Source organism: Melanerpes formicivorus, unplaced genomic scaffold (genome assembly GCF_026170545.1).
Source record: "Melanerpes formicivorus ecotype bairdi unplaced genomic scaffold, bMelFor1.0.p_v2 SCAF_2223, whole genome shotgun sequence".
In the NCBI taxonomy this organism is placed as follows: Eukaryota; Metazoa; Chordata; class Aves; order Piciformes; family Picidae; genus Melanerpes; species Melanerpes formicivorus.
Window position 1 is genome coordinate 1 of NW_027144574.1, and position 22,426 is coordinate 22,426.

General features: G+C 68.7%; 3 protein-coding genes across 3 annotated transcripts; 2 read left to right on the top strand and 1 right to left on the bottom strand.

Moving 5' to 3' along the window:
• Positions 1 to 231: 231 nt before the first annotated feature.
• On the top strand, positions 232 to 16,015 carry MARS1 (methionyl-tRNA synthetase 1; the record flags this gene model as incomplete). The annotated part of the gene is given in 10 exon segments (XM_068171181.1): positions 232 to 255; positions 257 to 328; positions 3,096 to 3,213; positions 5,067 to 5,280; positions 9,503 to 9,634; positions 11,715 to 11,820; positions 11,920 to 12,104; positions 13,862 to 13,933; positions 14,139 to 14,256; positions 15,755 to 16,015. Coding segments are annotated over 10 exon segments (1,197 nt in total), but the record flags the coding sequence as incomplete, so codon positions are not given.
• DDIT3 (DNA damage inducible transcript 3) lies at positions 15,977 to 20,617 on the bottom strand. The gene is made up of 4 exons (XM_068171178.1): positions 20,539 to 20,617; positions 18,817 to 18,864; positions 18,546 to 18,703; positions 15,977 to 17,611 (listed from the first exon to the last, which is right to left on the bottom strand). The coding sequence occupies exons 3-4, from the start codon at positions 18,669 to 18,671 to the stop codon at positions 17,123 to 17,125; spliced, it is 615 nt and encodes a 204-aa protein (XP_068027279.1). The 5' UTR covers positions 18,672 to 18,703; positions 18,817 to 18,864; positions 20,539 to 20,617; the 3' UTR covers positions 15,977 to 17,122.
• On the top strand, positions 18,861 to 21,339 carry LOC137461444 (basic salivary proline-rich protein 1-like). Its single transcript, XM_068171179.1, has 4 exons — positions 18,861 to 19,005; positions 19,477 to 19,643; positions 20,477 to 20,974; positions 21,163 to 21,339. The coding sequence occupies exons 1-4, from the start codon at positions 18,861 to 18,863 to the stop codon at positions 21,337 to 21,339; spliced, it is 987 nt and encodes a 328-aa protein (XP_068027280.1).
• Positions 21,340 to 22,426: the final 1,087 nt, after the last annotated feature.

The following is a 22,426-nucleotide window of genomic DNA, read 5'->3' on the forward strand; positions in this document are numbered from 1 at the left end:
GTTGGGCACTGTGCCCCTGGGCACAGCCTGGGGCTGGGGGGTGGCACCCAGGGAGCTGTGGCCAAGAGCCCAAGGGGAGAGCAGGGGGCAGGGGAGAGCCTCTGGGTGCCCAGGCTGGTGCCAGGGGGACTTTGCCCTTTCCCTTTGCCCTCTGCTGTGCCCACAGCCCCCCTGGGCACCCCCCCAGGACCTCAGCTGACCTGTGCCCCCCTCCCTGCCCTGCCCCCCCAGGTCTTCTACGTGTGGTTTGATGCCCCCCATTGGCTACCTCTCCATCACTGCCAACTACACTGAGCACTGGGAGAGGTGGTGGAAGAACCCCCAGCAGGTACCAGCTGGGGCCTGGGCACAGGGCCTGGGCACAGGGGGAGGTGCTGGTGCCCCCCAAGGGGGGTGGTTGGGAGCCCCCAAGGGTGGGGGGGGGTGCCCTCAGGGTGGTTTGATGCACCCCAGGGGTGGTGGTGCTGCCCCAAGGGGTGGGGGTGCTGCCCCTAAGGATGGTGGTGATGCCCCCAGGGGTGGTTGTGATGCCCTTTGGGTGCTGCTGATGCCCCCAAGGGTGGTTTGGTGCCCCCCTGGTGATGATGTCTCCACTGCTGGTGCCCCCAGGGGTGCTGCTGATGCCCTTTGGGTGCTGCTGATGCCCCCAGGGGTGCTGCTGCTGCCCCCCAGGGGTGGTGGTGGTGCCCCCAGGGGTGGTCCTGATGCCCTTTGGGTGCTGCTGATGCCCCCAAGGTGGTGCTGGTTCCCCCCAAGGGTGGTTTGGTGCCCCCCTGGTGATGAAGTTTCCACTGCTGATGCCCCCAGGGGGGATGGGGATGCCCCCAGGGGTGGTGGTGGTGCCCCCAAGGGTGCTGCTGATGCCCCCAGGGGTGGTTGTGATGCCCTTTGGGTGCTGCTGGTACCCCCAGGGGTGGTGGTGCTGCCCCTAAGGGTGGTGGTGATGCCCCCAGGGGTGTTTTGGTGCCCCCCTGCTGATGATATCTCCACTGCTGATGCCCCCAGGGGTGCTGCTGATGCCCCCAGAGGTGGTTGTGATGCCCCCAGGGTGCTGCTGATGCCCCCAGGGGTGGTTTGGTGCCCCCCTGGTGATGAAGTCTCCACTGGTGGTGCCCCCAGGGGTGGTTGTGATGCCCTTTGGGTGCTGCTGATGCCCCCAGGGGTGGTCCTGATGCCCCAGGGGTGGTTGTGATGCCCCCAGGGGTGGTTGTGATGCCCCCAAGGGTGCTGCTGATGCCCCCAAGGGGTGGTTTGGTGCCCCCCTGGTGATGATGTCTCCACTGCTGATGCCCCCAGGGGTAGTCCTGATGCCCTTTGGGTGCTGCTGGTGCCCCCAGGGGTGCTGCTGATGCCCCCAGGGGTGGTCCTGATGCCCCCAGGGGTGGTTGTGATGCCCTTTGGGTGCTGCTGGTGCCCCCAGGGGTGCTGCTGATGCCCTTTGGGTGCTGCTGGTGCCCCCAGGGGTGGTGGTGATGCCCCCAGGGGTGGTTTGGTGCCCCCTTGGTGATGAAGTCTCCACTGGTGGTGCCCCCCAGGGGTGCTGCTGATGCCCCCAGGGGTGGGTGTGATGCCCCCAAGGGTGCTGCTGGTGCCCCCAGGGGTGGTGCTGATGCCCTTTGGGTGCTGCTGATGCCCTTTGGGTGCTGCTGATGCCCCCAAGGGTGGTGCTGGTGCCCCCAAGGGTGGTTTGTTGCCCCCCTGGTGATGATGTCTCCACTGCTGATGCCCCCAGGGGTGGTTGTGATGCCCTTTGGGTGCTGCTGATGCTCCTAGGGGTGGTTTGATGCCCCCCTGGTGATGAAGTCTCCACTGGTGGTGCCCCCAGGGGTGGTTGTGATGCCCCCAGGGGTGCTGCTGGTGCCCCCAGGGGTGGTTGTGATGCCCTTTGGGTGCTGCTGATGCCCCCCAAGGGTGGTTTGGTGCCCCCCTGGTGATGATGCCTCCACTGCTGATGCCCCCAGGGGGGATGATGATGCCCTTGGGGTGTTGCTCATACCCCCAGGGGTGCTGCTGGTACCCCCAAGGGTGGTTGTGATGCCCTTTGGGTGCTGCTGATGCCCCTAGGGGTGGTTTGATGCCCCAGGGGTGGTTTGGTGCCCCCTGGTGATGAAGTCTCCACTGGTGGTGCCCCCAGGGGTGCTGCTGATGCCCTTTGGGTGCTGCTGGTGCCCCCAGGGGTGGTTGTGATGCCCCCAGGGGTGCTGCTGATGCCCTTTGGGTGCTGCTGATGCCCCCAGGGGTGCTGCTGATGCCCTTTGGGTGCTGCTGATGCCCCCCAGGGGTGGTTGTGAGCCCCCAAGGGTGGGTGTGATGCCCCCAGGGTGCTGCTGATGCCCCCAGGGGTGGTGGTGCTGCCCCCAGAGGTGGTTGTGATGCCCTTTGGGTGCTGCTGATGCCCTTTGGGTGCTGCTGATGCCCCCCAGGGGGTGGTGGTGCTGCCCCCAGGGGTGGTTGTGATGCCCTTTGGGTGCTGCTGGTGCCCCCAGGGGTGCTGCTGATGCCCCCAGGGGTGGTGGTGCTGCCCCTAAGGGTGGTGGTGACGCCCCCAGGGGTGGCTTGGTGCCCCCTTGGTGATGAAGTCTCCACTGCTGGTGCCCCCAGGGGTGCTGCTGATGCCCCCAGAGGTGGTTGTGATGCCCTTTGGGTGCTGCTGATGCCCCCAGGGGTGCTGCTGATGCCCCCAAGGGTGGTTGTGATGCCCTTTGGGTGCTGCTGATGCCCCCAGGGGTGGTGGTGCTGCCCCCAGGAGTGGTTGTGATGCCCTTTGGGTGCTGCTGGTGCCCCCAGGGGTGCTGCTGATGCCCCCAGGGGTGGTGGTGCTGCCCCTAAGGGTGGTGGTGACGCCCCCAGGGGTGGCTTGGTGCCCCCTTGGTGATGAAGTCTCCACTGCTGGTGCCCCCAGGGGTGCTGCTGATGCCCCCAGAGGTGGTTGTGATGCCCTTTGGGTGCTGCTGATGCCCCCAAGGGTGGTTGTGATGCCCTTTGGGTGCTGCTGGTGCCCTCAGGGTGCTGCTGGTGCCCCCAGGGGTGGCTTGGTGCCCCCCAGGGGTTGGTGCTGCCCCCCCCTGCCATGTGCTCTCTGCTGCCCCCCCCAGGTGGAGCTGTACAACTTCATGGCCAAGGACAACGTGCCCTTCCACAGTGTCATCTTCCCCTGCTCCCTGCTGGGGGCTGAGGACAACTACACCTTGGTCAAGCATCTCATAGCCACAGGTAGCCCCCCCCGGGGGTGGGGGAGGGGGTCGGGGGGGGCAGAGGGGGCAGAGGGGGGAGGGGGCAGCAGGGGAGGGGGCTCCAGGCTTGCCCTGGGTGCTGCTAAAGGGGGGGGCAGGGGGGAGAGGGCTCCTGCTTGGGGGGGGGTCCAAGGGGGGGCTTCATGGGGGAGGGATCCATGGGGGGGGGTAAAGGGGGAGGGGCTCTATAGGGGGAGGGGCTCCATGGGGGAGTAGCTTCATGGGAGGGAGGGGTCCATGGGGGGGTAAAGGGGGGGCTCTATGGGGGAGGGGCTCCAGGGGGAGGAGCTTCATGGGGGGGAGGGGTCCATGGGGGGGTAAAGGGGGGGGCCTCTATAGGGGGAGGAGCTTCATGTGGGGGAGGGGTCCATGGGGGGGTGGGGTGGGGGCTCCAGGGGGGAGGGGCTCTGTAGGGGGGAGGGGCTCTGTAGGGGGAGGGGCTCTGTAGGGGGAGGGGCTCTATAGGGGAGGGGCTCTGTAGGGGGAGGGGCTCTATAGGGGAGGGGCTCCATGGGGGAGGAGCTTCATGGAGGGGAGGGGTCCATGGGGGGGGTAAAGGGGGGGCTCTACGGGGGAGGGGCTCTACGGGGGAGGGGCTTCATGGGGGGGAGGGGTCCATGGGGGGGGGCCTCTATGGGGGAGGGGCTCCGGGGGGAGGAGCTTCATGGGGGGGAGGGGTCCATGGGGGGGGCTAGAGGCAGGGGAGCTAGAGGGGGGGCTCCATGGGGGGAGGGGATCCATGGGGGGAGGGGATTTATGGGGGGAGGGGATTTATGGGAGGGGGGCTCCATGGGGGGAGGGGGGTCCATGGGTTCTATTCCATGAGGGGGGGGCTCCGGGGGGGGGGGCTCCATGGGGGAGGGGCTCCATGGGGGGAGGGGATCTATGGGGGGGTTCCATGGGGGGGGGGGGCTCCATGGGTTCCATTCTATGAGGGGAGGGGCTCCGGGGGGGGGGGGGGGCACCATGGCACGGGGGTGTCCATGAGGTGGGGCTCCAAGGGGGGGTTCCATGGGGGGGCTTCATGGGGGGAGGGGCTCTATGGGGGGGGGCAGGGGAGGAGGGGCTCTGGGGGGGGGCTAGAAGGGGGGGATCCAAGGGGGTGGGAGCTCCATGGGGGGAGGGGCTCCATGGGTTGGGGGCTTCATGGGCTCCATTCCATGGGTGGGGTCTCCTGGTTGAGGTCCTCCATGGGTGGGGGGCTCCATGGGTGGGGGGCTCCATAGGTGGGGTCCTTCTGGTTGGGGTCCTCCCTGGGTGGGGGGCTCCATAGGTGGGGTCCTCCTGGTTGGGGTCCTCCCTGGGTGGGGTCCTCCTGGTGGGGTCAGGGGTGGCACTGGGGGGGGGGGGGGGGCTTCATGTTGGGGTCCTCCTGGGGGGGGGATGGGTTTCCATGGGGGAGGGGCTCCATGGGGTGGGGTCCTCCATGGGTGGGGTCCTCCCCCCTGCGAGCCCCCCTCCCCCCCCGCGAGCCCCCTCCCCCCCCGCAGCCCCCTCCCCCCCGGAAGCCCCCTCCCCCCCGGGAGCCCCCTCCCCCCTGCAGCCCCTCTCCCCCCCCGCAGCCCCTCTCCCCCCCCGCAGCCCCCTCCCCCCCGCAGCCCCCTCCCCCCCGCAGCCCCCTCCCCCCTGCAGCCCCCTCCCCCCTGCAGCCCCCTCCCCCCTGCAGCCCCCTCCCCCCCCGGAGCCCCCTCCCGGCCGAGCTGCTCTGCGCCGCTGCAGCCGGTGCTGAGCTCTGCCTCTCTGCCTCTCTGCCTGCTTCTGGCTGTCTGTCTGCTGTCTGTCTGCCTGTCTGTGTGTCCTCCCCCCTCTCCCTCCCCCCTCCTCCCCCCCCAGAGTACCTGAACTACGAGGGGGGGAAGTTCTCCAAGAGCAGGGGGGTCGGGGTCTTCGGGGACGTGGCGCAGGCCACGGGGCTGCCCCCCGACCTCTGGAGGTTCTACCTGCTCTACCTGCGGCCCGAGGGCCAGGACAGCTCCTTCAGCTGGGCTGACCTCCTGCTCAAGAACAACTCCGAGCTCCTCAACAACCTGGGCAACTTCGTCAACAGGTGGCGCCGGGGGGGGCCACGGGGGGGCGCCAGGGGGGGGTCTGAGGGGGTCCAAGAGGCTCCGAGGGGGCTCCGAGGGGGATCTGAGGGGATCCAGGGGGGCTGTGAGGGTCACCAAGGGGCTCCAAGGGGCTCCAAGTGGGTTCTGAGGGGCTCCAGGGGGGCTCTGAGGGGCTCCAAGGGGGCTCTGAGGGGCTCCAAGGGGGATCTGATGGGGTCCAAGGAGGCTCTGAGGGGACCCAAGGGTCACTGAGGGGCTCCAAGAGTCACTAAGGGGCTCCAAGAGGCTTCAGGGGGGGTCCGAGGGGCTCCAAGGAGGCTCTGAGGGTCACCAAGAGGCTCCAAGGGGGCTCTGAGGGTCACTGAGGGGCTCCAAGGGGGGTCTGAGGGGCTCCAAGGGGGTCCAAGGGGGCTCTGAGGGGGCTCTGAGGGACACCAAGGAGCTCCAGGGGGGCTCCAAGAGGCTTCAGGGGGGGTCTGAGGGGCTCCAAGGAGGCTCTGAGGGTCACTGAGGGGCTCCAAGGGGGCTCTGAGGAGATCCAAGAGGCTCTGAGGAGGCTCTGAGGGGTCTCCAGGGGGGCTCTGAGGGGACACCAAGGGGGTCCAGGGGGCTCCAAGGGGGCTCTGAGGGACACCAAGAGGCTCTGAGGAGGCTCTGAGGGGCTCCAAGGGGCTCTGAGGGTCACTAAGGGGCTCCAAGGGGGCTCTGAGGGTCACCAAGAGGCTCTAAGGGGCTCTGAGGTGATCCAAGGAGCTTCAGGGGGGCTCTGAGGAGGCTCTGAGGGGCTCCAAGGGGCTCCAAGGGGGCTCTGAGGTACACCAAGAGGCTCTGAGGGGATCCAGGGGGGCTCTGAGGGGCTCTGAGGAGGCTCTGAGGGGCTCCAAGGGGGCTCTGAGGGTCACTGAGGAGCTCCAAGAGTCACTAAGGGGCTCCAAGGGGGCTCTGAGAGGATCCAAGGGGGCTCTGAGGGTATCTAGGGGGGCTCCAAGGGGGCTCTGAGGGTCACCAAGAGGCTCCAAGGGGGCTCTGAGGGTATCTAGGGGGGCTCCAAGGGGGCTCTGAGGGGATCCAAGGGGGCTCTGAGGGTCACCAAGGGGGCTCTGAGGGTATCTAGGGGGGCTCCAAGGGGGCTCTGAGGGTCACCAAGGGGCTCCAGGGGGGGCTCCAAGGGGGATCTGAGGGACACCAAGGGGCTCCAAGTGGGTTCTGAGGGGCTCCAGGGGGGCTCTGAGGGGGTCCAGGAGCTCCTCTGGGGCTATTGAGGTTCTCCAAGACCCCCAAGAGCTCCTTTAGGACCCCCAGGAGCACCGCTAGGGCCACCAAGAGCTCCTCTGTGACCCCCAAGATCTCCTTTAGGACCCCCAAGAGGTCCTCTGGGGCCCCCAGGAGCTCCTTTAGGGCCCCCAAGAGCTCCTTTAGGGCTACCAAGAGGCTCTTTGTGGCCACCAAGAGCTCCCTTAAGACCCCCAGGAGCTCCTTTAGGGCTACTAAGAGGTCCTCTGTGGCTACCAAGAGCTCCTTTAGGGCTACCAGGAGGCCCTTTAGGACCCCCAAGAGCTCCTCTGTGGCCACCAAGAGCTCCTTTAGGGCTACCAAGAGCTCTTCTGGGGCTATTGAGGTTCTCCAGGACCCCCAAGAGGTCCTCTGGGGCCCCCAAGAGCTCCTTTAGGGCCCCCAGGAGCTCCTTTAGGGCTACCAGGAGCTCCTCTGGAGCCACCAAGAGGCTCTGTGGCTACCAGGAGCTCCTTTAAGACCCCCAGGAGGTCCTTTAGGACCCCCAAGAGCTCCTTTTGGACCCCCAGGACCTTCTTTGGGGCCACCAAGAGCCCCTTTAGGGCCACCAAGATCTCCTCTGTGGCTACCAAGAGCTCCTCTGTGACCCCCAGGAGCTCCTTTAGGGCTACCAAGAGCTCCTTTAGGGCCACCAAGAGGCTCTTTGTGGCCACCAAGAGCTCCTCTGGGGCTATTGAGGTTCTCCAGAACCCCCAAGAGCTCCTCTGTGACCACCAAGAGCTCCTTTAGGGCTACCAGGAGGCCCTTTAGGACCCCCAAGAGCTCCTTTAGGGCCACCCAGAGCTCCTCTGGGGCTATTGAGCTCCTTTAGGGCTACCAAGAGCTCCTCTGGGGCCACCAGGAGCTCTTTAAGGACCCCCAAGAGCTCCTTTAGGACCGCCAGGAGCTCCTCTGTGACCACCAAGAGCTCTTCTGGGGCTATTGAGGCTCTCCAGGACCACCAAGAGCTCCTTTAAAGCCACCAGGAGCTCCTTTAGGGCTACCAGGAGGCCCTTGAGGGCCACTAAGAGCTCCTTTAGGGCCCCCAAGAGCTCCTTTAGGACCCCCAGGACCTCCTCTAGGGCCACCAAGAGCTCCTCTGTGACCACCAAGAGCTCCTCTGGGACTATGGAGGCTCTCCAGGACCCCCAGGAGGTCCTCTGGGGCCACCAAGAGCTCCTTTAGGGCTACCAAGAGCCCCTTCAGGGCCACCAAGAGCTCCCTTAAGACCCCCAAGAGCTCCTTTAGGGCTACTAAGAGGTCCTCTGTGGCTACCAGGAGGCCCTTTAGGACCCCCAAGAGCTCCTTTAGGACCCCCAAGAGCTCCTTTAGGGCTACCAAGAGCTCCTCTGGGGCTATTGAGGTTCTCCAGGACCCCCAAGAGGTCCTCTGGGGCCCCCAAGAGCTCCTTTAGGGGCCCCAGGAGCTCCTTTAGGGCCACCAAGAGCTCCTTTAAGACCCCCAGGACCTCTTCTAGGGCCACCAAGAGCTCCCTTAAGACCCCCAGGAGCTCCTTTAGGGCTACTAAGAGGTCCTCTGTGGCCACCAAGAGCTCCTTTAGGGCCACCAAGAGCTCCTTTAGGGCTACCAAGAGCTCCTTTTGGACCCCCAGGACCTTCTTTGGGGCCACCAAGAGCTCCTTTAGGGCTACCAAGAGCTCCTTTTGGACCCCCAGGACCTTCTTTGGGGCCGCCAAGAGCTCCTTTAGGGCTACCAGGAGCTCCTTTAGGACCCCCAAGAGCTCCTTTAGGACCCCCAAGAGCTCCTTTAGGGCCACCAAGAGCTCCTTTAGGGCCACCAAGAGCTCCTTTAGGGCTACCAGGAGCTCCTCTGGAGCCACCAAGAGGCTCTGTGGCTACCAGGAGCTCCTTTAAGGACCCCCAGGAGCTCCTTTAGGGCTACCAGGAGGTCCTTTAGGACCCCCAAGGGCTCCTTTTGGACCCCCAGGACCTTCTTTGGGGCCACCAAGAGCTCCTCTGTGGCTACCAAGAGCTCCTTTAGGACCCCCAGGAGCTCCTCTGTGACCCCCAGGAGCTCCTTTAGGGCCACCAAGAGGCTCTTTGTGGCCACCAAGAGCTCCTCTGGGGCTATTGAGGTTCTCCAGGACCCCCAAGAGGTCCTCTGGGGCCCCAAAGTGCTCCTTTAGGACCCCCAGGAGCTCCTTTAGGGCTACCAAGAGCCCCTTCAGGGCCACCAAGAGCTCCCTTAAGACCCCCAAGAGCTCCTTTAGGGCTACCAGGAGGCCCTTTAGGACCCCCAAGAGCTCCTTTAGGGCCACCAAGAGGCTCTGTGGCTACCAGGAGCTCCTTTAAGACCCCCAGGAGGTCCTTTAGGACCCCCAAGAGCTCCTTTTGGACCCCCAGGACCTTCTTTGGGGCCACCAAGAGCCCCTTTAGGGCCACCAAGATCTCCTCTGTGGCTACCAAGAGCTCCTCTGTGACCCCCCAGGAGGCCCTTTAGGACCCCCAAGAGCTCCTTTAGGGCCACCAAGAGCTCCTCTGGGGCTATTGAGCTCCTTTAGGGCTACTAAGAGCTCCTCTGGGGCCACCAGGAGCTCTTTAAGGACCCCCAAAAGCTCCTTTAGGGCTACTAAGAGGTCCTCTGTGGCCACCAAGAGCTCCTTTAGGGCCACCAAGAGCTCCTTTAGGGCTACCAAGAGCTCTTCTGGGGCTATTGAGGTCCTCTGGGGCCCCCAAGAGCTCCTTTAGGGCCCCCAAGAGCCCCTTTAGGGCCACCAAGAGCTCCTTTAGAGCCCCCAAGAGCTCCTTTAGGGCCACCAAGAGCTCCTCTGGGGCTATTGAGGTTCTCCAGGACCTCCAAGAGCTCCTCTGTGGCCCCCCAAGAGCTCCTTTAGGGCCCCCAGGAGCTCCTCCGTGCCCCCCCCAAGAGCTGCTGGGGGCCCCCCCCGGCCCTGCTGAGGCCCTCCCCTCCCCTCCCCTCCCCCCCCAGGGCGGCCCTGTTCGTCTGCAGGTTCTTCGGGGGGGCGGTGCCGGCCATGGAGCTGGCGGCAGAGGACCGCAGGCTGCTGGGCAGGGTGGGGCAGGAGCTGCGGCGCTACCACCGCCTGCTGCAGAGCGTCCGGTGCGCGCCGCCGCCGCTGGGGGCGCCGGGGGGCCGCGGGAGGGCGGCGCGGGCGGCGGCGGGGGGGGATGGGGCGGCGGTAGAGGGGTGGAGGGTGGCAGGGGGGGCACTAGGGGGGTCAGGGGTGGCACTGGGGGGGTTGGGAAGGTAGTGGTTGGCATCAAGGGGGGCACTGGGGGGGTCAAGGGGGGCACTGGGGGGGTTGGGAAGGTAGTGGTTGGCATCAAGGGGGGGCACTGGGGGGGTCAAGGGGGGCACTGGGGGGGGTTGGGAAGGTAGTGGTTGGCATCAAGGGGGCACTGGGGGGGTCAAGGGTGGCACTGGGGGGGTCAGGGGTGGCACTGGGGGGGTTGGGAAGGTAGTGGTTGGCATCAAGGGGGGCACTGGGGGGGTCAAGGGGGGCACTGGGGGGGTCAAGGGGGGCACTGGGGGGGGTCAGGGGATGGCACTGGGGGGGTCAAGGGGGGCACTGGGGGGGGTCAGGGATGGCACTGGGGGGGTCAAGGGGGGCACTGGGGGGGTCAAGAGGGGCACTGGGGGGGTCGGGGGTGGCACTGGGGGGGTTGGGAAGGTAGTGGTTGGCATCTAGGAGGGCACTGGGGGGGTCAGGGGTGGCACTGGGGGGATCAGGGGTGGCAGGGTTGGCACCAAGGGTGGCCCTGGGGGGGTCGGGCTGGCACTGGGGGGGTTGGGAAGGTAGTGGTTGGCATCAAGGGGGGCACTGGGGGGGGTGGGATGGAAGGGTTGGCATCTAGGAGGGCACTGGGGGGAAAAGGATGGCGCTGGGGGGGTCAAGGGTGGCACTGGGGGGGGTCAGGGGTGGCACTGGGGGATCAAGGGGGGCACTGGGGGGTCGGGGGTGGAACTGGGGGGGTCAAGGGGGGCACTGGGGGGGGTTGGGAAGGTAGTGGTTGGCATCAAGGGGGGCACTGGGGGGGTGAAGGGGGGCACTGGGGGGGTCGGGGTGGCACTGGGGGGGGTCAAGGGGGGCACTAGGGGGGTCAGGGGTGGCACTGGGGGGGTTGGGAAGGTAGTGGTTGGCATCAAGGGGGGCACTGGGGGGGTCAAGGGGGCACTAGGGGGGTCAGGGGTGGCACTGGGGGGGTTGGGAAGGTAGTGGTTGGCATCAAGGGGGGCACTGGGGGGGTCAAGGGGGGCACTGGGGGGGTCAGGGGTGGCACTGGGGAGGTCAGGGGTGGCACTGGGGGGGTTGGGAAGGTAGTGGTTGGCATCAAGGGGGGCACTGGGGGGGTCAGGGGTGGCACTGGGGGGGAAAAGGATGGCAGGGTTGGCACCAGGGGTGGCACTGGGGGGGTCAGGCAGGTGCCAGTGGGCAGGGGTTGGGCAGGGGGGTGCCAGGGGGGAGGGCAGGGAGGTACCAGGGGAGGTGGGCAGGGAGGTGCCAGGGGCCTGGAGGGTGCTGAGGGGGGGTGCCAGGGGGGTAGGGGTCACTCAGAGGGGCTGGGCAGGGGGGTGCCAGGGATTGGTCAGGGAGGTGCCAGTGGGCTGGGGTCGGTCAGGGGGTGCCAGTGGGGTGGGCAGGGAGGTGCCAGTGGGACAGAGGTCGCTCAGGGGGATGGGCAGGGAAGTGCCAGTGGGCTGGGGGTGGGCAGGGAGGTGCCAGGGGCCTGGAGGGTGCTGAGGGGGGATGCCAGGGGGATGGGCAGGGAGGTGCCAGGGGGGCAGTGGATGGTCAGGGTGATGCCAGGGGCCTGGAGGGTGCTCAGGGGGGTGCCAGTGGGGTGGGCAGGGGGATGCCAGTGGGCTGGGGGTGGTCAGGATGATGCCAGGGGCCTGGAGGGTGCTGAGGGAGGTGCCAGGGGGGTCAGGCAGGGAGGTGCCAGTGGGCTGGGGGTGCTGAGGGTGATGCCAGGGGCCTGGAGGGTGCTCAGGGGGGTGCCAGGGGGGTGGGGGTTGGTCAAGGAGGTGCCAGTGGGGTAGAGGTCGCTCAGGGGGGTGGGCAGGGAGGTGCCAGTGGGCTGGGGTCGCTCAGGGAGGTGCCAGGGGCCTGGAGGGTGCTGGGGGGGGGGGATGCCAGGGGGGGATGCCCGCGCCCTGACCCCTGCCCCGTGCCCGGCAGGCTGCGCGCCGCCCTGCGCTGCGTGCTGGGCATCTCCCGCCTGGGCAATCAGTACCTGCAGCTCTGGCAGCCCTGGAAGAGGATCAAGGGGGGGGGAGGAGGACAGGTGAGGCCCTCTGGGGGGTGGGCACAGTGGTGGGCACCGCTGGGCACCGCTGGCAGCGCCCCCTGCCCACCCCCCTGTGCCCTCCTCTCGCCCTGGCAGGCGCAGGGCTGGCACCGTCAGCGGCCTGGCAGTGAACTTGGCCTCCCTGCTGGCAGTGCTGCTGCAGCCCTTCATGCCAGGGGTCAGCCCTGGCACTGCAGTGCCAGCTGCTCATCCCCCAGCGCTGCATGGTGCTGGGCCACAGCTTCGCCTGCACCCTGCCCCCCGGGCACCGCCTGGGCAGCGTAGGTGGGGGCAGAGGGGGGGAGGGAGGGGGGCAGGGTTGGCATCAAGGGGGGCACTGGGGGGGCTGGGGTGGCATCAAGGGTGGCACTGGGGGGGCTGGAATGCCAGGGTTGGCATCGAGGGTGGCACTGGGGGGGTCAAGAGTGGCACTGGGGGGGCGAAGAGGGAGCAGGGTTGGCATCAAGGGTGGCACTGATGGGGTTGGGATGGCACTGGGGGGGTCAAGGGTCGGCACTAGGGGGGTTAGGGGGAGCAGGGTTGGCATCAAGGGTGGCACTGGGGGGGCCAGGGGTGGTACTGGTGGGGTCAAGGGTGCAAGAGCTGGCATCAAGGGTGGCACTGGGGGGGGTGAAGGGTGGCACTGGGGGGGCAAAGAGGGGGCAGGGTTGGCATCAAGGGTGGCACTGGGGGGGTCAAGGGTGGCACTGGTGGGGTTGGGGGGGCAGGGTTGGCATCAAGTGTGGCACTGATGGGGCCAAGGGTCCAAGGGTTGGCATCAAGGGTGGCACTGATGGGGTTGGGATGGCACAGGGGGGGTGAAGGGCGGCACTGGGGGGGGTGGGGGGGCAGGGTTGGCATCAAGGGTGGCACTGGGGGGTGAAGGGTGGCACTAGGGGGCTAGGGGGAGTAGGGTTGGCATCAAGGGTGGCACTGGGGGGGCCAAGGGTCCACAGGTTGGCATCAAGGGTGGCACGGGGGGGGCTGGGGTGGCATCAAGGGGGGCACTGGGGGAGTGAAGGTTGGCACGAGGGGGGTCAGGGGTGGCACTGATGGGGTTGGGATGGCACAGGTGGGCATCAAGGGTGGCACTGGGGGGGTTGGAGTGGCCCTGGGGGGGTCAGGGATGGCACTGGGGGGGTGAGGGATGGCAGGGTTGGCATCAAGGGTGGCACTGGGGGGGCCAGGGGTGGCACAAGTGGGGTCAAATGTGGCACTGATGGGGTCAAGGGTCCAAGGGTTGGCATCAAGGGTGGCACTGGGGGGGTTGGGTTGGCATTGGGGGGGTCAAGGGTGGCAGTGGTGGGGTTAGGGGTGCAAGGGTTGGCATCAAGGGTGGCACTGGTAGGGCTGGGGTGGCACTGGGGGGGGTCAAGGGTGGCAGGGTTGGCATCAAGGGTGACACTGGGGGGGTGAAGGGTGGCACTGGGTGGGTCAAGGGTGGAAGGGTTGGCATCAAGGGTGGCACTGGGGGGGCCAGGGGTGGCACTGGTGGGGTCAAGGGTGCAAGGGCTGGCATCAAGGGTGGCACTGGGGGGGTCAAGGGTGGCACTGGGGGGGCGAAGAGGGGGCAGGGTTGGCATCAAGGGTGGCACTGATGGGGTTGGGATGGCACAGATGGGGTGAAGGGTGGCACTAGGGCGGTCAGAGGTGGCACTGGGGGGGGTTAGGGTGGGCAGGGTTGGCATTAAGGGTGGCACTGGGGGGGCTGGAATGCCAAGGTTGGCATCAAGGGTGGCACTGATGGGGTTGGGATGGCACAGGTGGGGTCAAGGGTCCAAGGGTTGGCATCAAGGGTGGCACTGAGGGGGCTGGAATGCCAAGGTTGGCATCAAGAGTGGCACTGGTGGGGTCAAGGGGAGCAGGGTTGGCATCAAGGGTGGTACTAGGGGGGGTCAAGGATGGCAGGGTTGGCATCAGGGGTGGCACTGGGGTGGTTAGGAGGGGCAGGGTTGGCATCAGGGGCGGCACTGGGGGGGGGTCAGGGACGGGCTGGCACCCTGCCCACCCTGCCCCCTGCTCCCCTGGGGGGGCACAGGTGGCACCCCTCTTCCAGAAGCTGGAGCAGGAGCAGATTGAGGCCCTCAGGCAGCGCTTTGGGGGGGCCCAGGTGAGGCAGGGGGGGCACTGCTGCCCTCCCCCCCCCCCCTCCTCCTCCTCCTCCTCCTCCTCCTCTTCCTCCCCCCCCCAGCCCCAGGAGGCCTCTGGCACAGCCTGGCACTGCCCCCAGGCTCGGGGGGGGTGTGGGTGGGCACAGATCTGGCACCCAGGGGGGGCTCAGCTCAGTTTCCTGCCCCCCCCCCCTCCCCCCCCAGGCCCAGCCGACCCCCCCAGCGCCCCCCCCCAGCCCCAGGCCCCCCCCCAGGCCCTGCCCAGGAGGCTGCTGCTGACCCCCAGCTGGCACAGAGGCTGGCAGAGGAGGTGGCCAAGCAGGTGAGGCCTGGGGGGGGGGGAGGGGCAGGGGGGTGGGGGAGGGCCTTGCCCAGCTTGGGGGGCACCAAACCCTTACCCCTAACCACCTGCCTGCTCCTGGGGGGCACTGGGTGGGTGAGGGGCACTGGGTGGGAGAAGGCTTTGCCCATCTTAGGGGGCACTGGGTGGGTGAAGGGCAGTGGGTGGGGGAGGGCCTTGCCCACCTTGGGGGGCACCAAACTCTTACCCCTAACCCCCTGCCTGCTCCTGGGGGGCATTGGGTGGGTGAAGGGCACAGGGTGGGTGAGGGGCACTGGATGGGGAGGGTCTTGGCCATCTTGGGGGGCACTGGGTGGGGAAGGGGCACTGGGTGGGAGAAGGTTTTGCCCATCTTGGGGGGCACTGGGTGGGTGAAGGGCACAGGGTGGGGGAGGGGCACTGGGTGGGGAGGGTCTTGGCCATCTTGGGGGGCACTGGGTGGGGGAGGGGCACTGGGAGGGGTAGGGCCTTGCCCAGCTTGGGGGGCACCAAACCCTTACCCCTAACCCCCTGCCTGCTCCTGGGGGGCACTGGGTGGGTGAGGGGCACTGGAGGGGGAGGGTCTTGGCTATCTTGGGGGGCACTGAGTGGGTGAGGGGCACTGGGTGGGGGAGGGTCTTGGCCATCTTGGGGGGCACTAGGTGGGGGAGGGGCATTGGGTGGGGAGGGCCTTGCCCAGCTTGGGGGGCACCAAACCCTTACCCCTAACCCCCTGCCTGCTCCTGGGGGGGGCACAGGGTGGGGGAGGGGCACAGGGTGGGGGAGGGGCACTGGGGGGGGAGGGTCTTGGCCATCTTGGGGGGCACTGAGTGGCTGAGGGGCACTGGGGGGGGGAGGGTCTTGGCCATCTTGGGGGGCACAGGGTGGGTGAGGGGCACTGGGTGGGGAGGGTCTTGGCCAGCTTGGGGGGGCACCAAACTCCTACCCCTAACCCCCTGCCTGCTCCTGGGGGGCACTGGGGAGGGTAGGGCCTGGTCCATCTTGGGGGGCACTGGGTGGGTGAGGGGCACTGGGTGGGAGAAGGTTTTGCCCAGCTTGGGGGGCACTGGGTGGGTGAAGGGCACAGGGTGGGTGAGGGGCACTGGGTGGGGAGGGTCTTGGCCAGCTTGGGGGGCACCAAACTCTTACCCCTAACCCCCTGCCTGCTCCTGGGGGGCACAGGGGGGGTAGGGCCTGGTCCATCTTGGGGGGCACAGGGTGGGTGAGGGGCACTGGGTGGGGGAGGGGCATTGGGAGGGGTAGGGCCTGGTCCATCTTGGGGGGCACAGGGTGGGTGAGGGGCACTGGGTGGGGAGGGCCTTGCCCAGCTTGGGGGGCACCAAACTCTTACCCCTAACCCCCTGCCTGCTCCTGGGGAGGGGCACTGGGTGGGGGAGGGGCACAGGATGGGGGAGGGCCTTGGCCATTTTGGGGGGCACAGGGTGGGGGAGGGGAGGGCCCTGCCCCCCACCTTGTGCCCTTCTTCCCCACCCCCCCCCAGGGCAGCCTGGTTCGGCAGCTGAAGGCCAACAAGGTGGAGAAGGCCGAGGTGGAGCAGGCTGTGGCCAAGCTGCTGGAGCTGAAGCAGCAGCTGGCCCTGGCCGAGGGCAAGAGCCCTGAGGAGCTGCTGGCAGCCAAGGGCAAGCGCAAGAAGTAGCAGCAGCAGCCCCCAGCTGCCTCCCCTCCCCTCCTCCCCCCCTCCCCAAGACACCAAACCGGCCTGGACTGGTCTGAACCGGGCTGTAATAAACCATAGAAGCCACCCCGGGGTGGGGGCGCTGTGCCCTCTGCCATCGCTGCCTGCCAGCTGGGCACTGCCCTGCCAGAGTCCAGGGCTGAGCCCTTCCCACCCAGCTCCACCAGGGGGCGCTCAGCATGCCCTCGGTGAGGGCAGTCCTGCTCCGCGCCTCCAGGGGGCGCTAGGTGCAGGCTGACAGTGTCCTCTATGAGTGCAGTCCCGGTCCGTGCCGCTGGGGGGTGCTAGGTACAGGTTGATGCTGAGGGCAGGCCTGCTTCACGCCACCAGGGGGCGCTAGGTACAGGTTGATGATGTGTTGAGTGAGTGCAGTCCCGTTCCGCGCCTTCAGGGGGCGTTAGGCGCAGGCTGATGATGTGCTCGATGAGTACAGTCCCGGTCCGTGCCGCCAGGCGCCAGGGGGTGCTAGGTACAGGTTGATGATGTGCTGAGTGAGTGCAGTCCCGGTCCGTGCCACCAGGCGGCGCTAGGCGCGGCGCAGGCTCACAATGCGCTCGGTGAGGTCATTGTCGGTGGGTGCAGTCCCTGTCCCCTCCACCAGGCGGCGCTAGGCGCAGGCTGATGATGTGCTGAATGAGTGCAGTCTCTGTCGGCACCACCAGGCGGCGCTAAGCGCGGCGCAGGCTGATGATGCGCTTGATGAGGTCATTCCCGGTGGGTGCAGTCCCTATCCGCACCACCAGGCGGCGCTAAGCGCGGCGCAGGCTCACAATGCGCTCGGTGAAATCATTCCCGGTGGGCGCAGTCCCGGTGTGCGCCACCAGGCGGCGCTAGGCGCGGCGCAGGCTCACAATGCGCTCGATGAGGTCATTCCCGGTGGGTGCAGTCCCGGTGTGCGCCGCCAGGTGGCGATAGGAGCGGCGCAGGCTCACAATGCGCTCGATGAGGTCATTCCCGGTGATTGCAGTCCCGTTCCGCGCCACCAGGTGGCGCGGAGGCTCGCAATGCACTCAGTGAAGTCATTGCCGCTGGGTGCAGTCCCGCTGCGCGCCGCCAGGCGGCGCTAGGCTCGGCGCAGGTCACGATGCGCTCGGTGAGGTCATTGCCGGTGAGTGCAGTCTCGTTCCGCGCCGCCAGGTGGCGCGCAGGCTCGCAATGCACTCAGTGAAGTCATTACCGCTGGGTGCAGTCCCGGCGTCCGCCACGAGGTGGCGCTAGGCGCGGCGCAGGCTGACGATGCGCTCGATGAGGGCCGCCCTGGTCTGCGCCACCTCCGCGCTGAGCCTCCGGACCTGCTCCTGCAGCCGCTGGTTGTGAGCCCTCAGCTCCAGCAGCAGCTGCTCGCTGGCCTGCTCCTGCCGCCGCCCTCCCTCCCTGCTCCTCTTCCTCTTCACCCCCCCCGGGCGCTGCTGCTGCTGCCGCTGCTGCCGCTGCCCCCCTGGGCTCCTCCTCGGTGCCCGGCTGGGCAGGGCAGGCGGTGCCAGCCGGCGCCTGGGTGCCGCCGGTTGTGCCCTCGGGGCCCAGCAGCTGCAGCAGCTCAGCTGCCAGGGCTGCGTCCAGCTGGCAGCTCTGGGGGCCGGCAGGGGCCAGCTCCGTGCCCCAGGGCAGTGCCAGCTCCGCGCCCCATGCCAGCTCCGTGCCCCGGGGCAGTGCCAGCTCCGCCTGCAGGAGGAGAGGAGCTGCTGGCAAGGGGGGCAGGGCCCTGGCCCCTGCCCTGCCCTGCCCGGGGATGACCTCCAAGACGAAGGGCAAGGACCCACAGCACCTCCTCAGGTGCCAAGGGCTGTGCCCTTCCGTGCCAGGGGTGCCAATGGCTGCCCACCCTCCCCTGCCAAGGGATGCTGGAAATGCCAGTCTGTGCCACTCTACTGCCAGGGGTGCTAAGGGCTGTGTCCTCCCCAGCCAGGGTGCCAATGGCTGCTCCCATGCCAGGGGTGCCAAAGGCTGTGCCCTCCCCAGCCAGGGGTGCCAATGGCTGCTCCCATGCCATGGGTGCCAAGGGCTGTGCCCTCCCCAGCCAGGGGTGCCAATGGCTGCTCCCATGCCAGGGGTGCCAAAGGCTGTGCCCTCCCCAGCCAGGGGTGCCAATGGCTGCTCCCATGCCAGGGGGGCCAAGGGCTGTGCCCTCCCCTGCCAGGATTGCCAAGGGCTGTGCCCTCCCATGCCAAGGCACATTGGAAGTGGATGGCACCGGTGGGGGTCAAGGATGGCACTGGTGGGGTCAAGGGTGGCACTGTGGCCAATGGCTCCTGCTCCCTTGCCAGGGGTGCCAAGGGCTCACTGGCACCCATGGCATCTGTTCCCTCCCCTGCCAGGGGTGCCAAGGGCTGTGCCCTCCCATGCCAAGGCACACTGGAAGTGGATGGCACCGGTGGGGGTCAATGATGGCACCAGTGGGGTTTGGCTGGCACTGGTGGGGTCAAGGGTGGCACTGGTGGGGTCAAGGGTGGCACTGTGGCCAATGCCTCCTGCCCCCTTGCCAGGGGTGCCAATAGCTGTCCCCCTCCCTCCCCTGCCAGGGGGTGCCAAGGGCTCGCTGGCACCCACGGTACCTGCCCCCCTCCCCATGCCAGGGCTGCCGCTGGCATCTCCTCACCTGCTCAGCCTCCCAGGCCGGGCAGTGCCCGCCGGGCTCGGGGGCTGCCAGCAGCTCCTGCAGCTCCTGGCACCAGGCCTCCAGCTCCCAGCCTGCTGCCTCCAGCGGCAGCTCCTCGGCTGCCATCCTCCCTGCGCCACCTCCAGGCCGCTGCGAGGCTGCCGGAGGGGGAGGAGAAGAGGAGAGGAGAGGTTGAGGCTGAGGCCGGGGCCGGGGGGAAGCTGCTCCCCGCCTCGGGGGGGCGCTGCGGCGGAGCCCCCGGCCCCGGTACCTGCTCTCAGGTGTGGTGGTCGACCAGGACGCACTTCCTGCGGGATGCCTGCGGGGGGAGCGGCTGCGCCTCAGGCTCTGCCCTCGCCGCTACCCGGCTGGGGCTGCTGTGTGTCCCCCCACGACCCCCGGGGGGCTCCGGAGCCGCCGCCGCCGCCGCTCCCGGGGGTCACCGGCAGCTCGGGGCGGGGTGAAGCAGAGGCGGAGCGGCGGCAGCGCCCCCAGAGCCGCTCCTGCTGCCGGGGAGCCCCCGGAGCCGGCTCCTCAAACCCCTCTCTCCCCTCCTCAGCCCCCGGAGCCGGCTCCTCCACCCCTCTCCCCCTCCTCAGCCCCCGGAGCCGGCTCCTCAGCCTCTCTCCCCATCCTCAGCCCCCTGGAGCCGGCTCCTCAAACCCCTCTCTCCCCTCCTCAGCCCCCCGAGCCGGCTCCTCAAACCCCTCTCCCCCCTCCTCAGCCCCCCGAGCCGGCTCCTCAAACCCCTCTCCCCCTCCTCTGCCCCCCGCAGCCGGCTCCTCAAACCCCTCTCCCCATCCTCAGCCTCCTGGAGCCGGCTCCTCAGCCTCTCTCCCCATCCTCAGCCCCCCGGAACCGGCTCCTCCAACCCCTCTCTCCCCTCCTCAGCCCCCGGAGCCGGCTCCACAGCCTCCCTCCCGCTCCTCAGCCCCCAGAACCGGCTTCTCATCCCCCTCTCACCCTTCCGTAACCCCCGGCCCCGCTCCTCCGCCCCTCTCCCCATCCTCAGCCCCCGGACCCGGCTCCTCAGCCCCTCTCCCCCTCGCCAGCCCTTCTCTCCCCCCGAAACCGTCTCGTCAGCCCTCTCCCCCTTCCGTAACCCCCGGACCCGGTCCCTCCGCCCCTCTCCCCCCTCCTCAGCCGCTGGAACCGGCTCCTCCGCCCCTCTCCCCATCCTCAGCCCCCGGACCCGGCTCCTCCGCCCCTCTCCCCATCCTCAGCCCCCGGACTCGGCTCCTCCGCCCCTCTCACCCTTCCGTAATCCCCGTTCCCAGTCCCTCCACCCTTCTCCCCCACTCCGCAGCCCCCGGAACCGGCTCCCATCCCCTCTCCCCCCTTCCGTAACCCCCGGACCCCGTCCCTCCGCCTCTCTCCCCCTCCTCATCCCCCGGAACCGGCTCCTCAGCCTCTCTCGCCCCTTCCTCATCCCCTCTCCCCCCTCCTCATCCCCCGGACCGGCTCCTCAGCCCCTCTCCCCCTCGCCAGCCTCTCTCTCCCCCCTCTCTCCCCCGAAACCATCTCCTCAGCCCTCTCCCCCTTCCGTAAGCCCCGGACCCGGTCCCTCCGCCCCTCTCCCCCCTCCTCAGCCGCTGGAACCGGCTCCTCCGCCCCCTCTCCCCATTCTCAGCCCCTCTCCCCCTTTCGTAACCCCCGGACCCCGTCCCTCCGCCTCTCTCCCCTCCTCTGGCCCCGGAACCGGCTCCTCAGCCTCTCTCGCCCCTTCCTCATCCCCTCTCCCCCCTCCTCATCCCCCCGGACCCGGCTCCTCAGCCCCTTTCCCCCTCGCCAGCCCCTCTCTCCTCCCTCTCTCCCCCGAAACCATCTCCTCAGCCCCTCTCCCCCTTCCGTAACCCCCCGGACCCGATCCCTCCCCCCCTCTCTCCCGCCCCGCAGTCCCCCCTCGCCCCGGTCCCTCTGCCCCTTTTCAGCTCCCCCCTTCCCCCCACCCCCCACCCCCCCCGCGGTGCTCCGTCCCCCCCGGGGGCCGCACCTTCCTGAGCGCCCCCCGCTGCCCCCGGCCCCTGCCCCAGCGCTGCCCCTGGCTCCGGCTCGTCCGCATCGTCCCTGGCTGCTCCGCGCCCCGCCGCGCCCGCGCCCCGCCCCCGTCGCCCCCATTTCAATCCTCGGCCCCCCCGCGCCTGGCGCCGCCCCCCGCGCCGGGCCGCAGCCAACCGCCGGCGCGCCGCGCCGTGACGTCAGAAGAGCAGCGGACCAATCCGGGGCAGAGGCAGAGCGGGAGGGGCGGGGCGGGGCGTCCCTCGGGGGGGGAGGAGGAGTCACATGGGGCGGATGATGCAATGGCGGGGAAACCGGCCACGCCCCCCTCCGAGAGGGCTTCGCAGCCTCCCCCCCCCGGCCCGGCCCGGCCCGGGGGAGCCCCGCGGGAGGGTTTCGGGGTGGGGGGTGGGGGTTCGGTGCGGACTGAGGTGAGACAGCACTGGGGCAGACCCCCCACGCACCGGGACCCCTCTAATGAGGCCGGGCCGGGGCCGGGGCAAGGACTTGGTGCCCCCCTGCCCCCTGCCCGCTGCCCGGTTCCGCCCCGCCCCGCCCCGCCCCCACCGCTGGCTGCGGCCCCAGGGGCTCCCCTCCCCCATGATTCCCCCCCGCCCAGGACCCCGCTATGGACTGGGAGGGCCACGGACCCCACCCAGGACCCCCCCCATGGACCCCCGCCCAGGACCCCCCCCATGAACTGGCAGAGCCACAGACCCCACCCAGGACCCCCCCACAGACACCACCCAAGACCCCCCCTGAACCCACACCCAGGACCCCCCCCCATGAACTGTGAGAGCCACAGACCCCACCCAGAACCCCCCCAAGAACCCCCCCTATGAATTGGCAGGGCCATAGACCCCCCCATCTAGGACCCCCCTCCCATGAACCATCACCCAGGACCCCCCCCATGAACTGGCAGGGCCATGGACCCCCACCCAGGACACCCCCCATGAAGCCCCACCCAGGCCCCCCCCCATGAACCCCCACCCAGGACCCCCCTCATGAACTGGGAGAGGCACAGACCCTCCCCCCCCACAGGGACCCCCCCCTATGAATTGGCTGGGCCATGGACCCCCCCACCCAGGACCCCCCTCCCCATGAACTGCCAGGGCCATGAACCTCCCACCCACAACCCGCCCCTCCATGGACTGAGAGGGCCAAGGACCCCCCCCCCAACACCCCTCCATGAACGGGGAGGGCCAGGGGGGAGGACTGGGAAAGGCCTGGAGGAGCTCTGGGGGATACTGGGAGGGGCTGGGGTGGGACTGGGAGGGGCTGGGGGAGACTGGGAGGGGCTGGGGTGTGATGGGGAGGGGCTGGGGGGGATACTGGCAGGGTCTGGGGGATACTAGGAGGGGCTGGGGTGGGACAGAGGGGCTGGGGGGGATACTGGGAGGGGCTGGGGGTGGGACTGAGAGAGGCCTGGAGGAGCTATGGGGGATACTGGGAGGGGCTGGGGGGGGACTGGGAGGGGCTGGGTTGGGACTGGGAGGGGCTGGGGGGATACTGGCAGGGTCTGGGGGAGACTGGGAAGGGGTTGGGGGGGCCTGGGAGGGGCTGGGAGGGAGACTGGGAGGGGCTGGGTTGGGACTGGGAGAGGCTGGGGGATACTAGGAGGGGCTGGGGTGGGACAGAGGGGGCTGGGGGGGATACTGGGAGGGGCTAGGGGAGGGGTGAGGGAGGTTCAGATGCCAGGGCAGTGCCAGGGCAGTGCCAGAGAGAAGCCAAGGCAGGGGCACCAGAGCTGAGCTGTTTATTGAGGGGGGGTACATTGAACAGAGTGGGGGAGGGAGTGGGGCACAGAGACACCCCCCAGCCCCTCCCCCTCCCCCAAACTGGGTGCTGAAGTGGGGAGGGGGAGGGAGGGAAGGAAGAAACCC